Source organism: Anastrepha obliqua, chromosome 1 (assembly GCF_027943255.1).
Source record: "Anastrepha obliqua isolate idAnaObli1 chromosome 1, idAnaObli1_1.0, whole genome shotgun sequence".
Taxonomy (NCBI): Eukaryota; Metazoa; Arthropoda; class Insecta; order Diptera; family Tephritidae; genus Anastrepha; species Anastrepha obliqua.
This window is the reverse complement of record NC_072892.1, coordinates 120,990,337-121,015,779: the sequence shown is the minus strand read 5'-3', so window position 1 is coordinate 121,015,779 and position 25,443 is coordinate 120,990,337. Positions and strand designations below refer to the sequence as shown.

The 25,443-nt window shown below is 39.1% G+C and overlaps 1 protein-coding gene across 1 annotated transcript in view; it reads right to left on the bottom strand.

Annotated features, from left to right (window-relative positions):
- Positions 1-21,167, bottom strand: part of LOC129237016 (uncharacterized) — a 189,443-nt gene extending 168,276 nt beyond the window's left edge. Inside the window, exons 1-2 of the mRNA XM_054871379.1 lie at positions 21,161-21,167; positions 20,632-20,754 (exon numbers count right to left, since the gene is read on the bottom strand). Of these exons, the coding sequence (XP_054727354.1) occupies positions 20,632-20,754; positions 21,161-21,167 (130 nt within the window). The remainder of the gene's footprint in view (positions 1-20,631; positions 20,755-21,160) is intronic.
- Positions 21,168-25,443: the final 4,276 nt, after the last annotated feature.

Below are 25,443 nucleotides of genomic sequence, written 5' to 3'. Positions count from 1 at the left end.
GCATCCATGAAGTGGACCAGTTCTATTCACCCACACCTGGGCTCACCATATTTGCAGCCAGGTTCATTCTATGGCTCCTCTTCGTATGTCTCTATCCGTGCTGCGTTTGTATCTATTGACCACAATTTAAAATCGCTCATTGCTCTGTGAAAATCGTATTCTAGGGATCAAAATAAGAAACTTTGCTGAAGGAACCATACCTCTAAAACGAATTCTGATGTCCCCCAATTTGGGTCGAATGAAAAATCCCACTTTGACCCATTTAGAGTGCTCCAATCGAGTCCAAATGTATGACCGACCCCCACTAACTTTGGACGGCCGATCCACCCATGCCAGTGGCACACCCCCTGCCATACAATCATTTCAAAATATCACCATTTTTGGCCTTTACATGAGAAAAGAAACTAAAAAGTTCGACCCAAATTGGGGGACATCAGAATTCGTTTTAGAGGTATGGTTCCTTCGGCAAAGTTTCTTATTTTTAACCCTAGAATATGATTTTCTCAGAGCAGAGGGCGATTTTTTTGCCTCTCCACAAATCGAACCGGCCTAATGTATACCCATTAGGAGTTTTTCTAACGTCGTCAGAGACGGTCCTGAATTCGAACACGACTCTTAGTTTATTCCGTCACGACACCTGTGCTACGTGTCGTACGTTAAATGGTTTAGCTCTCATCCAAATGAGAGCAGCATTGAGAACAACAGAATCCATCACCTTTGGCAGGGGGCATCTTCTTGCAGTTTGTGCACCACCGATATTTGACATTATTTTTTGAGAGCGCTCCCAGTAGTTAAATACTGCTTAAAACTGAGTGGTGCATCAGCAAAGACATCCAGGTCCTTAATTGCTTCTTGCGGCAGCATTTCGAGACAGCCAATTCACAATTTCATCTGCTTCCTCCTTTTGCGTGCAGTAACGAGGACCGCTTCCGTTTCCTGTGGTGCCAGCTGGAGTCCGGCATCCCATAGTTGTACTATTGCGTCTGCATCATTACATTTCTCCTACAGATTATCATTCAATTTTTTCGGAAAGCTCGTAAAGGATTGTTAAACCATTCTTCGCCTTCTAGAAAGGAGAAACACACTAATGCTGTGTTGTCTGCCTGGCTTCTTGGGCTGGGTTGCAAGAAACTTGGTTGCCAAACAGCTGACAAACGAAAATTCAGTGGTTGTTTTGCAGTAGTTATTAGCTGGTTCACGTCCAAAGGAATAAGTGGATGGGTATACTCAGAGTGTAGACCAGCAAAGCTTTTAAGATATCAATTTGCAGAACCGGCGTAATACGGTTAGGTGGAGTCGACTTAAGACTGCTGTTAGGTGCTGCTCAACTACGAATCTCAGCTTAAGTCTGGAGAATCACGGGACGTCCTAACAAATTGCATGTGAATAATGTCCGACTGAAATGTGTAGATGATAATATCACCGCTGTACATGCGGTAAATAAGGCCCTTTAAATATTTATTAAAGGCTCTAAAGATGCTTTGGGTACTAAAGATTATAAAAATGATATTTGTAACAAAATATCTTCCAGGTCACAACTCCCCTTCGTACTCAATTTACCCAGTAGATTATCTATCTAACTAAGATTGTATAAGTAGGCACATAGCAAACGAGCAAATTTGATATTAGCAATCCTACCACTCAACTGAGTTAGATTTAAATTGAAAAAAATTTGGAAAAAATTTAATAAATTTATGATTTTTTTAATGTTAAGAATTACAGCATAGAGTTTTCTCAGTTCTTTTCAGCCTTTTTTTAAATTTTTTTTTAATTAGCTTAAGATATACTTAAACAAAATCAACAGCTTTAGCCGAAGTGGTTGGTACGTGACTACCATCGTCAGGCAATGGCAAACCTCCGAGTGTATTTCTGCCATAAAAAGGCTCGTCATAACAAACATCAACTGTTCGAAAGCACCAAAAAACTATAGGTCCCTCCACTTGTAGAACACAATTTTTGGATTTCGGATTTTTTTATATCTATTTTTACCAATAGCTTAAACTTATCGGAATTCCATTAAGAAGCGCTTTCGTTTCTAAGAAAAAAGTTGACGGCGTGCAAATCATTCAATGTTACAGTTAATCCTTTCAAAGGAGTAGTTTTTTGACTATTCAAAAAACAACGTAGAACACTGCGCGTATGTATGTATGTATATATCTTTGGCTGATACACGCATTTCTTATTTAAGTAGTCAGTAGTCCAATAAAAAAAACTTCTAAAGGGAGAAAATTTGTCTTCTCGCCCTTCGTCCAGTGTGGCATTTTTAGAATCGAATACTTAGATTTCTCACCGGAGAAACACAAGAAAACACTTGTCTTGGAATCTAACACGAAATAAATAATGGGCAATAAAAGAGCAATACAGGGTTTGATTGAAAAGCAATGAGCCTTATTTGTTTTAAGCAGTTTTATTAAACCTTTTGGCTTATAGGTACTTGGTAATTTTGGCTAATAGGACCTTGAGCGTCAATACACCGCTGGTAGCGGTCCTTCCACTGCAGGAAACATTTTTTAAACTCAGCCGCCGGAATCGCGTTCAATTCGGCTCACACAGTTTTTTGGATCGCCTCGATGGAGTCGAAACGCCTCCCGTTCAGCTTTCTTTTCAGGCGCAGAAGTCTGGGCTGCAGGGAGTGTGGGGAAGCACCGGAACCCCCCATCTTGGCCAATGCAGAGGTGCAGAGGAAGGCGTTGTGCGCCGGCGCATTGTCGTAATGAAGGGCCCGATTGTTGACGAGCTTGGGCCGAACCCGGGCGACGCGGTTTTTCAGCCGAGGGAGCACTTCTTTGTAAAATTCCGCGTTTACAGTGCTTCCTGGAGGTGCAAATTCCTTGTGGACGATGACTCGAGAGTCGAAAAATTTGTTCGAGTAACGTTGCTCCAACGATCGCTGCATTTTCGCCACTGCAAAATCCTAACACACCTTTAAAACAGCTTTCACGCGCGGAGCGATGTTGACTGCACCGCTGTTGCCAGCGAACTGGGACCGGTTTCTAGTGGAAGAGGAAGGCCCAACGATCATTTTCCCCCACCAGCCGATTCGGTTGATCGCTTGGCAGACGCTCCGCGCGAGAAGGCTCATTACTTTTCAATCAAACCCTGTATTTTTTGGGAAACAAAAGTGCCTAACACATGTTAAAATTTTATGCTATTCTATTCATTAGTTCATGAGTTATTGTTGCGAACTGAATTTTAAACAAAAAAAAATCATGTTTTCTTTGTTAGGCCCGGACTTTTCCGCCCGTGCGTTATTAGTGCATATCGCATATCACTTTTTAGGGAGTTTTCATCAAAAATGACAAAAAAAACTTCTTCCAAAAATTTTGATTTTACAATTTTTTTCTCAAATAATTTTTGTTGTTATAATTAATGTGGTATAGAACCGAATTTACTTCACTTCAAAAAACTCTAAAACAATTTTAATATTAAATAAGTTTCAAAATGATTACATTTTTTTCATTTTTTCAGTTTACTTCTTATTATTCTCAACCTAAAAATAATCAAATTTTTGAAAGAATTAACGAGAATGTCCAAAATATTTGGATCACTTTTTCCTAATTTTGCCGCCAGACATCGTGTATGATGTGCTCGGAAAGCGTAAAAAGTGTTTCAGGAAATATCTATCTAATGTATGGTAAAAGCTTAAAAATATCTGAAGTTAGTTCTTCTTACGCCTCAGTAAAATATTCTCTCTCTCTTGGTCGAATTTGTCGTCGTTTAGCGAGTAACTGTATAGTTATACTACTGTGTGTAAGTTACGTGTATACTATTCTTATTTTTATTGCTAACATTTCTTAGAGAGCGCCCAAGCATTTTAATTCTATTCAACTACACCAGTTTAGTTTTGCCCGGCGCAACTCAGTTTCCCAGATAAAGCCACCAGCCTTTTAATCTGCCAAAAAAAAAAAACAAAAAAAGAAAATAATCTCTCCCAAACTGTTATTCTTTTATTTCTTGCGTTTGTTTGCATTCGCAATTTATTTAATTACATTACGGTTTGGTAAGCCAAACAGATAATTAATTCTACTTTGTAAATGCAACAAATTCACTGCACTCTCTTTCTGCACTTTACTTTCTCACACTACAAACTCACACACTCACCGGCATAAAAGGAAAGCAACATCAACACATTTGCAGTGTTCAACAACAAATCTATGCACATACAGACAGCCATATACGCATATATGTATATGCATGTAGGTATATATCAGCACTACAGCGTTGTTGCTCCAACAAATTCTTATGGGCGAAAGATACTCGAAATTCTCTGGATATTTTTAACTCATATCCCATTGACTTATTTGTCTGAGTTCTTCAGTACAGATATGCACAAAAATAAAAACCTCGAATCTGAATTGCCAACAAGTGAAGTCCATCTGTTGCAATAAGAGAGCGGTTGTTTTTGTGTGCAAATTATGCAACAGTGAGAGAGACATGCGAAATGCCGACTATATAACGGCGTGAATCATAACACAGTACAACATTTTCGAACTCATCGAATGTTGATCAGTAATTATGAAAGTAATTGTAGAGTTGAGCAAAACCTTAGTTGAGGTGTTCTAACTTAGCTTCCATACAGATTTTGTAGTTCCATGAAAATTTATTTCAGTTACTTTTATCAAAGGAATTTTATATTCCTGTTTTCAGCATAATTGTATTTAAAGGGTGGTAAAGCTTCAAGGGCCGGTGCTGATTTTAAATAAAATACAATTTCTTTAGGAAATTATTGTTATTTCTCTTTGTTATGATAATACCGATATGGCTCAATTACGTATGGAATAAAATATTGGCCAAATAGCTGCCGCGACCTCAGCAGCACACCTCCATCCGATGGTCCAAATTTTCGATGACGCTGAGGCATAATTGAGGTTCTATGCCGTTAATGTGCCGAATTATCTCACCCTTCAGCTCTTGAATTGTTGCTGGCTTATCGACGTACACCTTTTCTTTCAAATAACCCCAAAGAAAGAGTGTCAAATCACATGATCTTGGCAGCCAATTGACATCGTCGCGACGTGAGATTATTCGGCCATCAAATTTTTCGCGCAAAAGAACGAAACAATGGCTGTGTTAGCTGTGTGACATATCGTCCACATCGTTATCTTATAATTCGGACCATACAAAGTTCGTTATCATCTCACAAAACCGAACACTATTCACAATAACTGCCTGACCGGCCTCATTTTGGAAAAGATACGGTCCAATGATGCCGCCGGCCCATAAACCGCACCAAACAGTCACTCTTTGTGGGTGCATTGGTTTTTCAGCAATCACTCTTGGACTATCATTTGCCCAAATGCGGCAATTCTGTTTATTGACGAATCTACTGAGGTGAAAAAGTACCTCACGAAGTGCGCGATATGCATTTTGATTTGAACGTCCGTTTTCATAATAAGCCTGAATTACTTTAATGCGTTGCCCGATTACGTGTCTTTCCATGATTGAAATTGAGTTAGTCTGAAATTGAAAAATGTCAGGTCGAATGCAGAAAAAAACTTGACGTTTAGGTGTGGTTCACATTCAACATCGGCCCTTGAGATTTAACCACCCTTTATAAATTAGAAAAAAAGAATGTTTAACAAAGAGTTTTACAAAAACTCCATGTAATGCCTCAAAATCGGAAAAATGTCGAGAAATTGCCTTTTTCCACTTTTTTACCATTTTTGCCTCAGCTGGAGCCGATAAATCCTGTATTGGATTTAAACTAAAAAATCCCAAATAGGGGTTTATTTACTTCCATAAAAACTTTCAGAAACTGAAATCGTCGAGACATAGTCAATATTTTATGTGTCGCACTGTGTCATCAATAGTGAATGGGCAGTGCTGGAAGCAGCGCAGTAGAAGTAGCGTGCTGTTGCTGGCAATTGGTGTTTTTCGCGGCACCTTTTGTGCAAATCTCTCTCGCATACACTTCGTATGTATTACGATGTCAACAGCAGCAACGCAAAGGCGAATGATAAAGGAGCTGGTAGAGGCGAATGCGAAATTTGCAATTATCATAAATAAGGCTGTCACTACCGTATCGCTGCCGAAGGGAGGTTTCGTTTCACGAGTATACGCGTTGAAAATCGACGGAAATGAATTGGGTATTTGTGTTGCTGGACACATAAATAAAGCATAACAATGGCGTAGTCCATGGTGAAGACCCATTTTCGTATATGTGTATGACCACAGATGAAACATTTACAACAAATTTTAAAATATGGTGAAGCATACATACATACATGCACACTTACGAGTACATATTTAGGTACATTGATCACCAGAGAGTCTGACATTTTCCAAAAAGTAAATTTTCTGGAAATTTTCTAAACATTACTTTTATATATAGTAAAATGGATGGGGTTTCAAAATTTTTCTGAAAAATTTAGAGAAACATCTTTTTCCTGGAAAAAAACAAATAAATTTTTTTTTTGAAAAATTGAAAAAAAAAATTCAAACATTTTTTCGAAACTTTGGAAATTTCTTATTAAAAAAATTCTTTTCCCTATACAATTTTTTTTGTAAATAAACAAACATATGTTGAAAAATCCTCTGGGATTAACGAAACTCACCTCTCGTTACTATCGGGTATTCTAACCGGGAAACTTATGCGATCAGATTAAATCAAGCTTGATGCTGTCCTTGGCTTGTTTTCCTAAAAGGTGTTTCTTGAACTGTTTCGAAAATACTTCTCTTCTTCTTGATTAGCACGATAACGGCACGAGTGTAACAGCGCTAGTCATTTTTTTTTCTTGCTAATCGGCGCCAGTTGGTCACAACAAGTCCTTCTGCACCTGATCTTTCCAACGCAAAGGAGAGGGAGGCCTTCCTCTTCATCTACTACCAGCAGCTGGTACCGCATCGAGTACTTTCAGAGCCGGAACGTTTGTATCGATTCTGACGACAAGATCCAGTCATCCAAGCAGCTGGATCTTCGTTCGCTGTACTCTGTCTATGACGTTGTAAAGCTAATTGTTGTCCAAAAATCTTTCGCAGAATCTTTATTTATTTTATTCGTAGAGACAAGACTTTACTACTCAATTGGAAGGTAGGAAATTACCACCTACTTAGTGCAAAGTAACATTTGTTGTTAAGAGAGATTCTCTGCGACATTATTATCGGTGATGGAAAACACTGTATTTATCCATATAACAAATGAACGAATGGATGGATAAATTTAAGTAGGCCGTGAGATCATGCATGAAGATCGAAGCACTTAGACATGGAACGCCCCCCAACAAACACCATTAAATGGTGCCATTCAAGAGAGGCGGAAATGAGGTCTTTGAATAAGACTTGGAATATACATATATACTTAGGTTAGTCTAGCTATCACTGCAGAGAGCGGGAAAATTCAAGGCATATTATTTTATACAGGTTTATTCTTAAAAGTAACCATCCATATCTAGCCGTAACCACGCCCACCGCCAAACAAAGGGAGATATGCTAAAATGGATTTAAATTTCAAAAGAAGTTGGTTAGACGCCTTATTTTTGTTGTTTATGTCCATGTTTTGAAACCCTTAAATATATTTTTTTCCAATAAAGAGGCTTTGCTGTGGAGCGCCCCTTTGTAATGTGTTTTACGATGTCAGTCGCAGGCAGACTTTGAATTGTCCTGCAATTGTTTAGAGTAAAGTGATTAATTTCACTGAAAGCATTCAACAGAGGTGGAATGAAAGAATGCAAATGTTTGATTTATAGAAAAGCAAGCACCTACTTGGCCAGTTGTTTCAGCATAAATACTTAAAAGGCAATTCATATACCTTTGTATGCTCATTTATTAATGCAGTAAGATTCCGTATTTAGTTTTCACTTCCAATGCGAACACCTTTGAAACCCATTTGTTGATTAAATTTCGATTTTAACTAAAAATTATTATACAATTTTCCTTTTCCTCCACTGATTATTCTCGCAGAGAAATGCCAAATATGTATGCATGTAAACAATGTCAACAACAAGTTGACCGGCCAACAAAGAGTTCAAGAAAAATGTACACACTTATGCAGTCATGCACTCGAACACACACACACGCCTGCCCATACACATTCATTTACTCGTATGGATGATACTTATGAAGTAAGTCGTACAGCAATTTCAATATTGATTGTATAATTTTATTTTATTTTTCTTTACTACTTCATTCCAAGTACCCACACGCGACTACAACATCCATAGGTGAGCCCGGCTGTCTGCGCCTGCTTATATGCTATGCTTGTGGATGCATACCTATAAAGTAATACAGCAGGTTAAGTTTGTAGGTACTCTTGCTAATTACACACACAGAAACTGATTACGATAACACAATCGCACGTGTGAGTATGCATGAGATAAGCACCACAGAATCAAAATTGGGTCACCTTAAAGATAATCGTGGCATTATGAAACGCATTTCCTGACTGTGTTCAAACTGGCTCAAAAAGGGCATAGGGTTTAGGCCAGCTAGGATATTTATTTGCTAGTTTAAGTGGCTGTATCATTCAGCTCAATGCCTTTGCGTTTCTGAGGCCATTACTTCAAATAATAGTTCAATTATTTTCATTGTTTGTTATTGTAATGGCTTTCGTTCGAAAACTTAATTCCTAGATTTTGAAGCTCCCACACCAGCCTCTTCTAGGTAAAAAAATCAATTCAGAAACACTTCCGTTTGCATTTGGAATAATAATTTATTTGCTGCACTGCTTGCTGGAGCCAATTGGTGACACCTATGCCTCATTTGGTCTTTCCAACATAGGCTAGGTGTTACTCTTCCTCGTCGTGCACCAATGCCGGATCACTTTCATTCATCCTCGAGACATAGCCAAGACAGCGTAGTCGCTGTATTTCCATACGCTTCACTATGTCCACATCTAGGTATAGCTCATACAGCTGTCTGTTCCATCGGACACAGAACTCACCAAAGAGGAGCACCAAAGTTTTTTTCGGAGAATTTTTCTCTCGAACGCTCCCAGCGCTCTCCCATTAGTTGTCCTTATCGTTCAAACATCTGCGCCATACACAAGGACGAGGATGATTAGGCTTTTGTACAGCGTGGTTTTTGTTCTTCCAGAGAGGGTTCTACTTCTCAATTCTACTGAGCGCAAAGTAACACCTGTTGGCAAGAGTTATGCTCCGTTTAATCTATAGGATGATGTCTTTTTGGCTGTTAACACCGGTACCTAGATGAACAAAGCTCTTCACCACTTCAAAGTCGCGGTTGCCAATAGCGATGTGTTGTCCAAGACGCGAGGGCTCTTCGCATGTTGGCAGCAGCTACTTGGATTTACTCCCGCTCACCGCAAGACCCATTTCTTCTGCTTCCTTCTCCAGACTAGAGTGCGCTGAGCATACGGCGCGGTTGTTCAGGCCGGTAATATCAACATCGTCTGCATGTGCCAATGGCATGACACTTTTGTAGTACAGATAGATAGTACCAAAACGGTTCAACTCAGCAGCACGGATAATTTTTTCCAGTAGGAAATTAAATAAATCACAAGAAAGGGGGTCGCCTTGTCTGAAACCTCGCTTGGTATCGAACGGCTCGGAGAAGCCCTTTCCGATGCTGACAGAGCTTACCTAAGTGCTCAACGTTGTTTTACAAAGCCGTATAAGTTTTGCAGCGATCAGAAAGTCAGATATGATATGATATATATGATAGTCAGTGGTGTAGAGGCAGTTCCTGTTTGTGCTATCGAAAGCAGCTTTGAAATCGACTTAAAGGTGGTGTGTGTCGATTTGTCGTTCGTGTGGCTTCACAGGACTTGGCGTTCCGTGAAGACCTGGTCAATAGTAGACTTACCAGCCCTAAAGCTGCACAGATAAGGTCAATAAGTTCTTTGACGATGGGCTTCAGGATGGGAATAATAATATTATTTGAACCAGGAACTACATGAATTATATAAAGAAAAATAGTTTTACGTAGAAAGGTAAAATTTACCCATTAACGACCAAAAACTAACCCTTTCATGACCTTAAAAAACGCTTTAATTGGTTATTGTTTTGAGAATCCTCTCAGAAAAACTTTAAACGGTCACTTTTCTGATACCACAGGTACTTAGAAAAAGTAAAATCACTCAAAGAACACAAAAAATTGCATTTGAAAAAAAGTATGAAACTTTACAATTCCAAGCGAATTTAATCTTTTCACGGCTATGTTGACTAATTATTATTATTTTTTTTCAAAGGCAGCGGCACAAATATAAATATTTTTTAATATAAAACATACCCACAATGGCACAGGCATAAGCATTTCTGCATTTGCCTCTTCAACTTTCAAATTATATTTCCTCAGTGTAAACCTTCTACAGTCTCACCGACACTAATGGAATATGAGAATTGTTACAACAACCGTCATTACCAACTGTCCAATGCCATCTCAAATAGGGCTAGTACTGTCCAAACTCTGGAATAGACCGCTTTACTACGGGGTATGCACGTCAACACTTAATGGACATTTACACTTCTATTTGTACATTTACACTCAGCCTTTATGATCGCACACATTTAATTGGGTTCATTGCAGGGCATGAATGCATGCATACATCTGTGCAGGGTGGTTCCTGTAGTGGTTTCTTTTTAATAATTCAAAAAAATTAACAACAATCAATTTTATGGGCATATTATTGGCTTACTGACGACTCCCATCTACTCAAACGCTAAAGTAATAATAATGAAAACGGATTTGAATTGAAATCCGACATAAGACAAGGCTGTCACTGTCTACGCTTTTGTTTAATTTAACACTACATTCAGCAATCAATGAAATAGATAAAGGCAAGGTAAAAGGGTAAGGTAAAAGGATATCAAACTTATGAAATCTTCATTGATGAAATGATTGAAGAAAATGAAATCTTCATTGATATCAAAGGAGCAAAAACTGCAGATATACAAAACTATCACAGGACCGATTCAAACCTATGGTTGTGAAGTATGGATCCTTTAAGCTAACGACGTGAATTTACTGATGCTATTTGAAAGAAAAATTTTAGAAAAATATTGAGCCCAGCTTTTTCTGGTTGAGTCTTATGAATGATTTGCTGGATATTTACCTTAAGGACCAGAATCGCTAATGATTTGTTCGCACGACAACGGCCCTTCACAGTGCGCCACAACAAAAATCTTAACGGCGTCAAAGCACAACTCCAGTGTGATCAATTTACATCGCCGAGACGGGTAATACAGTCTGTGTCAGAAAGAAGGAACCGCGATTATTCATGAAGTATAAAAGATATATATATTATAATATTTAAAACTTTTTTTACATGAAAGTATTTACAAAACTACGAGTCGCAATTACTCAAAAAGCAGTCTCCATCGTTGTCAAGTATAGCCTGACATTTTCTCGGCAGGCTTCGAACCAGCTTTTCTGCGTAGCTCGTCGACAAAGAGGACTAGATTTTGTGAACTTGACGCATGAGTTGCTTTAAATCATGGACTGGCTTTCCGGCAACATGCGTTTTCAAAATTCCCCACACATTTACAATGGGGTTGGCGTCTGGGGACTGGGAAGGCCCGTCCAATACTGTGACGCCATTTGTTTGTTTTGTTGTTTCTCAACGGGTTTTTCTGAGAACAGTGGTTTTGATGATGTGAGACGGTAGGATATGTTCGTCTCCTTTAGTCGACGTTCGATGGTGTTGATAGTCGCATCTATTCCCTTTTTAGCAAGAATGGATCATGCTTGGCGTAGTCACAAAGTAGGGTCCCGCTTAAAAAGTTGGACGATCACTTTATCCTGCTTTTTTGTCATCCCTCGCTTCAAGCCGCGCGCGGAAAAGTCATCAAGAATTTTATACACCTTATACCGCTGATTCCACATCACCACAAACTTTTTGGTTTTCTTATCACTTTTACAGCCGCGGCTTAAGATAATTTCGGCCCTTTCGAATGCGTGCATAAAAATACCGCCTCAAACCGCTTCGCGTACTTCTCACTCATTTTTGTTTGGTTGCGGTTACGGGAAAGTTTCGAACAACACTAACCTGAGTTAGCACTGGGGTCGTAGGCCTTGAGTGGGACTATTACGCAGCAAAAAGCAGAACAAAATATATCTTGAAGTTACAAGAAAAAACCGATTCTTTTCTTCTGACACAGACTGTAACACGAATACCGAATCTGGCGCGCGAAATACCGATTCTGGCGTAGGTTGTGTGACATAGAGCGCCATGCTGATGAAACAAAAGATCGTTCAAGTCCATGTCTTCAATTTCCGATCATAAAAATCGTTTATCATGCCTCTGTACCGCTCACCGTTGACCAAAATGGCGTTTCCTGCCGTTTTTTTTCAAAGGAGAATGGGGCAATGAAGGTACCGCTCCAAAATTCGCACCAAACTGTCACTTTCTGAGGGTGCGAGTACGAGTTTTCTGATTCCCAAATGCGGTGCTTTTGCTAGTTAACATAGCCGCCGTGATAAATATGAGCTTCGTCCGAAAAGACACTGTTTAAGCGTAAAGCGATTCATTCGTTACGCGGCCAAGATTTCCAGTAGGAAGAAGTTGTCACTGTCAAGATATCATCTGATTAAAAACCACTATATGGACCACCCTCTATACAGGAGTAGCAATTGCTTTGAATGACCAACAGGCATGCTAACAAAGAAAACAACAACAACAAAAACAAGAACAACAATGGCTGCAAAGGAAAAAACAATATGCTTGAATGGGGAAATTAAAGTAAGAATATTAATTTTATTATCTTCAGCACAGTGGCACAAGGCCAGCACCGGGCAAGCACTCACCGGTTAAGGTGCATGTGAATGTTCTTCCACTTTGAGTACAGAGCCAAGCAAGTTGAGTGACAATGTGTAAACCCAGTTGGGTGCAATATTACAACAAACAATAAAATGTGTTTTCGTTCGCCGCTTTCCACAGTTAAATGCATTTGTGAGTACATATGAACTCATGTAGACCCTGGTCGTGCTCAGTGCTAAGCCCTACGCTGTGGAACATTATGTGCAATGAAGTGCTTCACCTCACATTCCCCTCCGATGTACATATCTTCGGCTTTGAGGATGACATAGCTCTGGTAACTGTAGCCAAACTGGTGTCCGATATTAAATTCAAAGCAAACACTGCAATTTCAATAGTAACAAACTAGCTGAACACCGCACGATTACACATTTCAGCGGAGCAAACGGAAGCTGTTATCATAAGTACCCGCAAGAAACCCGAGGTAGCCCTTTCATCATAGGCGCTATGGGCAAACATAAATTTAAATCGTCACTTCAACTAAAGTATCTGTGCACCGACTGAGTTTTGGACCACATGCTGAATGTATAAGCCAAAAAGCGTCAAGAATGGGATGTGAGCTCTCTGGGATGCATGGCCCGAGAAGTGGCGAACGCTGGCTGTTAACCAGCGGCATCACCTCGACTCTGCTGTATGCTGTTCCAGTATGTGTGAAATCTTTGATGGTAAAAGCATATACATAGAAGGCAAAATGTGGTCTTGTGCAGACTTTGCCCACTAAGAATGATAAGTGCATGTAAAACCACTTCGGACGATGCTAGTGATTGCAGATCTAACGCCTAACGATATATAGGTGCAAGAACGAATTAGAGTGTACAAGCAAAGGGAGTAATGCAATACTAACGGAACAGCATGAATAATAACGGTGGCAACGGTGGAACCTCTAGGTACGGATGGTATATTGCTAGTCGGATAGTGGCAAGGGAATCGATAAGGTTTTCCTTATCTTCCTTTGAGAACTTTAAGTCCCCTGGACTTGACGGAATATATCCAGCAATGCTTAAAAAAGGAGGAGACAGGCTGATTGAGGCCCTGAAAAGGATCTTCACAGCCTGTCTTGCATTTGGTTATATACCATCCCAATGACGACGCGTAAGAGTAGTATTTATTCCGAAACCAGGAAAAGACGACTATTCCCTAGCAAAAAGTTTTAGACCAATCAGTTTGACATCGTTCATGTTGAAAAGTCTGGAACGAGTGGTGGAGAAACATATTCGAGTGGGGGTATTGCCGAGAAGTCCACTTAGTAGAAATCAACACACTTACCAGAGTGGAAAATCATGTGAATCAGCCTTACACGATCTTGTTAGCAAGATTGAAGCTGGGCTGGAAGCTGACGAATACACAATGGGCGTGTTCGTGGACATTGAGGGGGCTTTTGATAATGCCACTTTCGGCTCGATATGTTCTTCTGCCGAACGACACCGAGTTAATCAAGCCATTATAAAATGGATATACTCCATGCTCTCTGAGAGGCTGTTAACCGCTGGTGGGAGCGGTGACGAGCAAATCACAGTCAGGGCCAAGCAAGGATGTCCCCAAGGGGGTGTTCTTTCTCCGCTGCTGTGGTGCTTCGTCGTAGACTCCCTATTAGTGGAGATGCAGGAACTCGGCTTTCACGTCCAAGCATATGCGGACGACGTCTGTGCGCTAACATCGGATAAATCCTTAAGGAGGCTTTGCACGAAAGTGCAGAGGATTCTTGACAAAATCGATGACTGGTGCATGAGACAAGGTCTTTCCGTTAATCCGAACAAAACAACAATAGTCTTGTTTACGAGAAAACGGAAATTGGATGGACTCAGTCTTCCAACATTGAAAGGTGTGACACTTGGTCTTTCCAACGAAGTTAAATTTCTAGGAGTAATCTTGGATAAGAAGCTGACTTGGGAGACACACGTTTCACTGAAGGTGAATCGTGCATTGAAGATTTTTCAGCAATGCCGTAGAGCCTTTGGCAAAGCTTGGGGTCTGAAACCTGCTGTGGTCCTATGGATATACACAGCACTTATCAGACCAATCATCACTTACGCTGCTGTGGTCTGGTGGCGACGGAGCATGGTTAAGTCCATAATCCGGGAACTATACAGGCTGCAAAGAAGTGTATGTTTATGCATCACGGGTGCCATGAGTACAACCTCTGGTGATGCCCTAAATGCTATGCTTGATTTGCTCCCCCTGGATCTTAAGATACAACAGGAAGCAATAAAAGCAATGTGTAGACTCCATAAATATGGTTTCTGGCACGAAGATGGAACTTCGGGACACAGAGAAATCTTTAAGTAGCTGTCGGAGCAGTATCCACTGTTTTTGACACCTAAAGATGACCTGATACCCACAGTTTCATTTGGAAGGAACTTTAATGTCAGATTTCCATTGCGTGAGCAATGGAGCTATCCAGAATGCATGCAGGGAGGTTTGACGGATATTTTCTTTACCGATGGGTCCAAGACTGAAATAGGGTCTGGAGCCAGATGGTACTTAAACGATAGTAATAAGTATCACTATGCTATGGGGGGAATGGCAACTGTTTTCCAAACAGAAGTTTTTGCCATCCTAAAAGTAGCCGAATGGATAATCGAGAGGAGATGGAGCGGGAAACAGATTGGAGTCTTCAGTGACAGTCAGGCTGCATTGAAGGCCCTGGAGAACGCGAAACAAACCTCAAAGATTGTTCAAGAATGTAAGAAGAAGCTTAATTCTGTCGCAAGACAAAACAGGCTTGAACTTATATGGGTTCCGGGACACTCCGGTGTTCAAGGAAACGAAATTGCCCACGAATTGGCCAACCGTGGATCAGCGGTGCTCCCACAGGGGCCAGAGCCAATAATCGGAATCAGTCCCGCAGGAATCAAGAATTGCATCAACGATTATGTAGGCAATCTACATAAAGAGCAAAGGTCCGGTCTAGAACGCTGCAGAACTACAAAGTGTTTTGTGACAAGTCCGAACAGAAAACTGTCAAACTTTCTACTAAAACTTAGAAGGAAAGACATTCGGTTGATGGTCGGCATCATTACAGGACACAACCCATGGGGTCAGCATATGACCACCATTGGAATCATCGAGGACCCGTTATGCCTGTCATGCTTGGAGGAGGCGGATAGCACTGAGCACTTTCTCTGTGAGTGTCCTGCCTTTGCTAAAGCGCGACTACGAGTATTGGGTTCCGATGTCATGAGAATGAGTAATATTCGTTCTCTAAAACTGCAGGATATTTACAGATTTGCCAAAGAATCTGGAAAATTCTCACAGGACTAACTATCTCTATCTCTGCCTCTATTCTTTCCTATCTCTTTCTCTGATACTTTTCTCCCTCCCTCCTTGACTATCTACCCCCTTTCCAGAGCTTTAAATACAATGGGCTTTTTAGCCTGAGTGTTTTAGGAGCCACCAAATCTCCTGGTGCTCCTTGGCTCGACCTTTTCAAATTCAAATTCAATTCAACGGAGCAGCAGTTATAGAAAAAGAGATGGCTACATCCTTACGAAAATGACAGGTGCATTAGGAAAACTCGACAAAAGGAAGGTGGATTTATATATATTACGATTTATACAATATATATATACAATTAACGTAATTTGTGACAGACCAGGGTTGATACCTAAAGTACTTTCATTTCTTTAGGCTAGGTGAGTCGCTTTTATGTCCAGTATGTAATGAATGCCAGGTGTTTTTATATGTGCACAATTTGCGCCGAGCAGGTGCGAATTATCCGTACTATCAGAAGATCCGATAAGGTCAGAAAACTTAGTCGCCGTCATGATGACTTCAAAATTTGTTATGTATGGGAGAAAACTTCGTTAATAATCAGCGATTTGCAACATACATTAAAGCACCAATAGTGAAGATGCTTGGAGCCCTCCTACTCCTATTCTCACTCTTCACAAAACACCTGACCTCAGCAACACATCAACATGGTTTCCGTAGAGTGTATAGTACCACCACAGCACTCAACGCCATATACACTCAGATCAATCGCGAGTTTAACCAAAACCGCCCCTGCGAGAAGTCTCTTCCAGTAGCGTTGGCTTTCGATACTGCCTGACATTCTACGCTACCAGCCGATATCTAAAAGTCGATCCTCCCACCGGGACTGAAGAGATGGGCCGCGATCTGTGTGGTCGGTAATCGTCTGTCATCTTTCGAGATCACAGTTAAAAACAGAGGAGTATAAAGCAAGGAGCGTGGCAGGGTGGTCTTCTTTCACCCTTGCATTTCAACTTCTCCCAATCACCAGAGGGAGTTTCATTGATCTCATATGCCGACGATTGTTCGATAATGGCATCCGATAATGACATCAATGATCTATGCTCCAAAGTGAATATTTATCTCGCCAGCCTTTCTTGCTTTTCGGCTACGAGCAATCTCTCGCTTTTTCACCCTAAATCCATTACAACCCTCTTTATCATCTGGCCCAAGGAGGAGAAAGTTAAAGATGAAAGTCGATGACACACTAATAATGACCGTCAACAACCCGAAAATTCTGGATGGTTCCTTCGACAGTTTGCTCTCTTTTTCAGCGCATATAACCGCCATTACCACTAAGATGCAAAACCACAATTAAGCAGTAGCCATCCTGGGCATCGACTATTTTATCGACTTCACCGATTCTTGTTTGAACTCTTATTTAATGTTTAACAACCTGAAGTTCTTCTGATATCTGCGCAATTTGATCCTTTGATCTGGTCCACTACTCTTAGGTGCGCAACTAAAGTCTTGCTGTTTTTTTGATGAAAATACAACTTTATTCTGAAAAAATGGTTACAAGTGAATCATTGAAAGTATTGCCCATCGCTGGCTACTATAATACGTTTACCCATCTTTCTGGTAGATCTCGTATACCGTCGCGGTAAAACTGTTCATCTTTGGAGGCTACCCACGGATCAAGCCATTTTTTGATGTCTTCATATGAATGGAACTGCTGGTCAGCTAGACCATGTGCCATTGCTCGGAACAGCCTAACACCGCCTAGTGGGCCTAAGTAAACTGGTAAACCTTCCTAGGTACGCTCACAAGAACTTACTAGGTATTTATGAGCAACAAACACACTTCAGGCCAGCTTTCGGCATATCTGCGGGTGCATACATACTTTCGAGTATATATGTAAGTGAAGTATATAGCTAAAAATTGTATCGCATAATATATATACTATATTTCAGCTTTCTTCCTATTCCTTTGCTTTTGCGCTACAACTCCTACCAATTAAGGTTCTGTTGCAAGTTTTCCTCAAATATCAGCCTATGTTTGCAATTGTTGTTGTCTCTACCAAAGCAGCAATTGTACAGTGTTTTTCATTTTAGTAATTTTTTTCCTACCTAACAAAGCCATGGCAACAACTACAAAAGGAAAACTGAAATGGGATTTACATTTGGGATTTGAATTCATTCGCTCCTTTATCACTTATTTACGATAAAAGATAAAATTTTGTGAGAATGGAAATTTGCTCTTTCTGTGTTTATTTATATACTTAGGTATATGTGCTTATATGTAGATTCATTTATAGTATATTTACACCTACAAAGTTATATTTGAGGAGCAATTCGAAACAACCATACATCCACATACAAACCCAAAGGGTTATCTCTTGCAATATTCGTCTTTCCCGTAGAGTCAGAATTGCATACAAGTAGTTCGTATATTACTTGGGGACGACATGCCAGAAACGTGAAGGTGTAAAACAAAACAAAAAACTAAAATTTTGGAAAATGAAGCTTGAAAGTTGATTGCTCTCATAGAATTAAAATGTTCAGTTTCCGATATGAAAAATTATTTGTGGTTTTCTTGTACGCATGACATTCAGGGTTTTGGTATAAGATACCATGGAAAGGTTAATAAAGTCAAACCATTAAGCGAAAATTGCAAAATATGCACATTCACACTTCTGGCATAAGAGAGGCGATGAGAAGTTTGTGTGTAGTAGGGATGTACATTTTTTCGACTTTTACGTTGACGAGATTCTCGTAGTCCTGATATTACTATCTGGTATTTCAGAATTAGTGCCGGGATTTCTTCTTCTTCTTAATTGACGTAATAACTGCTTACGCGATTTTGGCCGAGTTTAACAAGGCGCACCAGTCGTTTCTTTCTCGTGCTAACCGGCGCCAGTTGGACACGCCAAGTGAAGCCAAGTCCTTCTCCACCTGATCTTTCCAAAGCAGAGGAGGCTTTCCTCATCTTCTGCTACCACCAGCTGTACTGCGTCGAATACTTTCAGAGCAGGAGCGCTTGCATCCATTCGGACGACATGACCCAGCCAACGTAGCCGCTGGATCTTTATTCGCTGCGCTATATCTATGTCGTCGTAAACCTCATACAGCTCATCGTTCCATCGCCTGCGATACTCGCCGTCACCAACGTGCAAAGGTCCAAAAATCTTGCGCAGCATCTTTCTTTCAAACACTCCAAGCGTCGCTTCATCGGATGTTGTCATCGTCCAAGCTTCTGCGCCATACGTTAGGACGGGCATGATGAGAGTCTTGTAGAGTGTTAGTTTTGTTTCGGCGAGAGAGAACTTTACTACTCAATTGCCTACTTAGGTCAAAGTAGCACTTGTTGGCAAGAGAGATTATACGCTGGATTTCCAAACTGGCATTGTTATCGGTCTTAATGCTGGTTCCTAAATAAACGAAGTATTTCACAACCTGGAAATTATAACTCTCCACAGTGACGTGGGTGCCGATATCCCGAGTGTGCCGACAGTTTCTTTGATGACAGGAGGTACTTCGTTTTCTCCTCGTTCACCACCAGCCCTATTCGCTTTGCTTCTTTATCCAGTTTGGAAAAGGCAGAACTAACAGCGCGGTTGTTAAGGCCGATGACGTCAATATCATCGGCATACGCCACCAATTGTACGCTCTGATAAAATATTGTGGCTGAGCGATTAAGTTCTGCGGCTCGTACGATGCTCTCCAACATCAGGTTAAGGAAGTCACACGACAGCGAGTCACCCTGTCTGAAACCTCGTTTGGTATCAAACGGCTCGGAGAGGTCCTTCCCAACTCCCACGACGCTGCTGGTATTGAGAAACGTCATTTTGCCTAGCCGCATTAGTTTTGCCGGGATACCAAATTCAGGCATCGCGGCATACAGGTAACTCCTTTTCGTAGTGTCGAATGCAGCTTTGAAGTCGACCTGCTGAAATTTTACTGCTGCGAAATACCGTTATATGAAATAATATTTTGATGCACGAGCAAAGTCAGTCTTCGCTTGAATTATCAGAAAACCTTGTGTTACTAGATAAAATACGGTTGCTTTAATAACCATTTTCTTACCACATTTAATTTTCTTTTGAACTGAGGCAGATCCAGTCAGTTGCGAACTCGTTCAGTTTTGCCAAATTTGAGCTAGTCACGAACCGGAAATTTATTCCACTCATGTTTTGGGAGGGACTCTACACGGTGTACGTTCTAACTGCATTCCAATTAATTGTGATACATTTCGATACATTGTGACATGTCGACCCAATTAACGCACGTCGAACCTCATTAATTCATTAACCCGAAAACACAGCGAAACCCTTAAATTAATGACTCTTATTTAATTTGGGGTGAAGTAGGTTAGTCTAGTCTCGCTTTCAATTAACCTAATTGTTGAGGCATGCAGTAATGGATATAAAAAAAACACCAGACACGTTCAACGTCATTTTCGAACCCTTGTCAATTTAGATTAGCGAATTTTCACATTTAAGGCGATATCAATAGAAACGAGCGGCATTGCATTCTATTTTTAAATACTTCTTCTTCTTCTTAAAGGAAATCTTAAAATTTGGTCGAATTTTGCAATTTCCAGCTGCTTTACGAGTGATTTCAGTTTGTTCAAGATGTTTATGTGGACCTCTGTGAGAATCAAATGCTATCTAAGCTCTGCGTATTATTTTAGTCAAAATATTATATGAAAACTTGGTTTTTTTTTCCACATACCTGGTATAGGCCCACATACTCTGGGTATTATTTCTAAGATAGCCGAACACGATGGATCTTCGAAACATAACTGCCGCGCCAAAATACAATTGAGTATCGCGGACGCAACCTTTATGTTTGAACCTGCAAGAAGTAAGAAAAATTATTATAATTAACCATAATTGATTTAAAACAACTGTTATTTAAATATAAGACTAAATTTGTGGGGAGATAGAAAATTGTGAAAGCCAAGGTTGGGCATTTGTTTTGCATACCACAACTTGAGGCGGCATCCTTCAATAAATTAAACACAGCTGGCTAAAGTTTTGCACAGCTTTAAAAAAATATAATAAAATTACAATAAATATAAATCACAGATATATGAAAATAGGTTTGAATAAGTAGAAGGCTTTTTACACTTAATTGTGCGATATTTAAGTCTTAATTATCACCTCACCGGAAAGGAAAAAATCGAATTATAGCCAATAGCCAAGGCGCATTCATTAACACTAGAACTACGAAGATTTACCATATACCTATTTCAACTAACCGGTCATTTTGACCGGTTTTTTTGTTTAATTACACAAAACAGTAGAAATTTAGAAATAAAACTAAAAATTCATAAGATAATTAAATTTTCAAGCAAAAGAAACATATTTTATTCATTTATTGTACATAGTTCCATTAGCAATTTCAGTTTGCTGATCTTCACTCTCATCGGAATAGGACGGAAATCTTACACTTTTTCTTTTACATACCTTGAGTATGTTCTCCTCTTCACTATCACTGGATACATAGACTTTCTCTTTATCAAACTGGACCGCTGAAATATTTGTTGATTTGCAGACAACTTCGGATATATCTTCGCATATATTTGTTAATATATATCTTCAAGAAATTTTGTTTTTTTCAAATGTGACGCCATTTTCAGGGTAATAATTTCTAACTGAAAACTATAATTTTATTTCCCTTTCTAATAATGAAAAAAATATTCAATCAGAAACCACTTACAGTGTATGCAAGAATAATGTGAGATTATAAAGAATTATAAAGAAATATAAAAAATATTCAATTTATTGTCATTTGCAACTATACACGGTAAGTAAGAATACTAAATTGAAATGTTTATATGCTACGATTTATGATAACTTATCAGTATAGGGGTTACAGACTGACTGTAGAAATTGTATTCATATTACGGATTTAGTATAACTGTATATACCATATTACAGTTATACAAATTTTCGCATAATATATGAAAAACGCAAAATCTTTGAATTCCGGGAATTTTCCATATTCAAAAAGAATATTTCAAGAATATACAAGAAAAGTATTCATGATATTTTTATGACCGATCAAAATGACCGGTTCGTATATTTAGGTATAACACATAGTTAACTCTGAAAATTGGAAGCGTAAGAACAAAATAATCTATAATATTATTCTATACACAAATTTAATAAAAATCATAACATTATCGAAAAAATGTAATTGGAATATTTAAGAGGAAATGGGAAATAAATGTTCCAACCGGTCATTTTGACCGGTTCGTAGTTCTAGTGTTAAAGGTGGTGGCACTAGACCAACAACAATGTTTTGTACGTTTGATTGTCAAAACAAAGTATTGGGAAAGTAGAAAACAAAAAATGAATACGCTTTGCCTCATTCTGGACTGACAGCCACATGGACACAACGAAAGAAAAAACCAAATCAGCTGATTTGCCAATACCACCTTTAATGGATTCGCCTTGCCAATAGTCAAACCAGAGAACGTAAATTCATATCAAATTCATATCAATTTACGTTCTCTGGTCAAACAACGGAATAGTAGAGAAAAAACGCGGAATATAACGTTGTGATTACACAAGCACAAAATAAATTGGCGCGGCGACAAAATATTCTCTATAATCATTGAAGCGCGATCAAAAAATATTTAACGAATTTAAAAAAAAAAACAGCGGGTTTTATAAGGTAGAAGTAATTTTTCTATCAGAAAATACACAATTTTTGCGAAAGGCGCCATGCGTCAATTATATTTGACACTTGTGAACTAATCCCCATGAAAGGGTAGTGATGTGCGACTTGATAGCTGATCCTACGAAATGATGCTTCTCACCTCTACCTATCTTCTTGCTTTTCCTACTCTTTGGTGGTGCTGTTAACCTTTACTCGGGACTGGGTTGACCATCATTGCATGGAAAATCCCAGTGAAGAGTAAGGGGACTGTCATGCTGAGAAAGAAGAATAACTATACAGCTACAGTATACAAACAGACAAGCAACGGAGCGCGTAAAGGTCAAAATTAAGATTTCCACCTCTCATATTTTTTTTTTATTCAGTAAAAAAGTTATTCCAAAACAAAATGGGATGACTAATAGGGCTATCACAATGGGTCCGTTACGGCAATGAATTTGACTAACAGCAAAATAGGCTATGTGTATTAGAGTCGAAGGCGCCACATACGAGCCGTACGCCATGCCGGAATGCACAAAAATTGGCAACTGTCTACTTTTGCGGCCAAAATGACAACTGTCACATAATAGAAATAAATATAAAAAAATGTTATGCGTTGTTTATTAGTACTTAAACTTTATAAAAAATTTATTTTAATTTTTTTTACAAAAATTAGTATATAAAAAATCACGTGACCCAACTACAATGAAAAAAAGTTTCCCCTTGAAATGTCGATGGATCAGTAAAAAGTAAAAAACTTCTTGTAAAATAAAGTTGTATTTATGGTCTCTCGAGACGGATTTTCGAATTTCTGAAAATTTTGAAATTTACGGCATTTTAAAGGAACGAATGGGTTTCACATCATAAATGTCACACTGTAATTGCGTGTAAAATTTCTTTAATGAAAATATCAAAAACCAGCTCCACAGAATTTAAAGAAAACTCTTTCGGTTATCAAAAAAAACCGCCTCAAAAATATTAAAAACTGTACGAGTTATCATGCAGACCGCGCCGGAAAAAGTAGTTTCGAGAAAAACGATTTTTAACTTTCAAGTGGCTCGAGGCAGTCGGGTAGTTATATTTTCTACCATAACTTGGTATCTATGGGGAATTTTTACAAAGCACTTCCACAGAAATAATCCTAAAACTGTAAATGATAATAATCTGAAAAAAAAGTGCGTGTAGCATAGTACAGGGCTTCTTAAACTGTGGGTCGCGACCCCCAGGGGGGTCGCGAGACTAGTGAAAGGAGGTCGCAAAGATCTGATACTTTTCAATCATTATAAATAAAATTTTAATATTAGAATACACACTACGTACAAATATAAATACAAATAAAAATCATACAAAATACTATTGTAGTTTTATTATAACTATTTTTTGAAAAAAGTGGCAATGCAAAACTGTTATGTAGGGCCTATAAATGAAAATATGGAAGTAGCATTTAAAATAATAAATACAACGCGCTCCTCGATTTTCAACTGAACGTTCGACATTGATGCCTGGCCGCCGGTGTCAGTGTTTGCAAGATACAGTAAGGTGCAAAAATGGAACATAAATAATATAAGTTACGTTTAGTACCATATCTACGCAAACAAGCTTGTTTATTTGAATCCAATTGTACATGTATTATATAATTAGTGTGTAAGCTTTCAAATGAGCCCATAACGGTTAAAATCTAACAACAACAACTACTCATTGGAAGAGCTGAAAATAAAAACACAAATGTTCCAATTATGCACCGCTTATTTATTTATAAAAAAAAGTACAAAAAACAAATTATTTTAATATTTCGTCCAAAGCCCTTCGATTTTTTTAATGCCATTATACGGTTTGGCATACTTTCTGTATATTTAGCCACAGTTTGTGGCGAAATGGAGTACCACACATCCTGGACTCGCTCCCAGACCTCATTCATCCCTTTTGGCGGGTTTTTATAGCGTACGAGCTTTTGTTTTACGAGAATCCACAAATTCTCAATGGGGTTCATGTGAGGGCTTTGAGCTGGCCACTGCATAACCGAAAATTTTTGGGACTTCAGCCAGTTTATTTTTTCTATTGAATAAATATATATATAGTTTTATGTCATTCTATTTATTGTGTTTTATTACGACCGATATCCCGTCAACGTTTCCAATTAATCCTTTAATCCTTATTTTATTTACATTGTAAAATAGTGCGATATTACATCTACATCTACGGTTAATATATATTTCATTATATGGAGGAGGGGGTCATTTAAAATTTCCTAAGCTTGAAGGGGGTCGCTATATAAAAAAGTTTAAGAAGCCCTGGCATAGTACACATAACAAAAGTGAAACTTTCAAGGCAGACAAAGAAAGAGGGAGAGACCCGAGAGAGAATAAGAGAGAGAGAGAGAGAGAAAGAATATGTATCGTAATAAATTCACAACATTTGCAGAGAATACAAATAGACAACATTTACAAAACAATCAGAAAACATAAAAATTAATAATAATACACGGTGTATATCAACTGCGTATATATAGCGGCTGTCGCCAACGCGTACTGCCACAGCACGCACAATACGATCTGTCGTATTGTAACTATACGTTGCTTCCGCTCCGGTGTATTAGCGTGGCATTAGAGCCGAGCGTACATATAGCGTCTAATGGCCTCGGGACCGGTCCAGCATGCTTGCCTGAGCTTTGTGTGTGTTAGTGCAGTCGGGTGTCGTCGTGTCACACATACTTGTTGTCGGCTTTTGAATGATGAAAATCAAAAATTTTAGATATTAGCGTCAATCAGCCGACACGCACACATATAAAGTTCTTGTCAAACAATGCTTGACCGTCACCAGAGGCCATAACACCATAACGTACATAGACAAGGCGCGCGCACGCGCAATACTATCTATCAT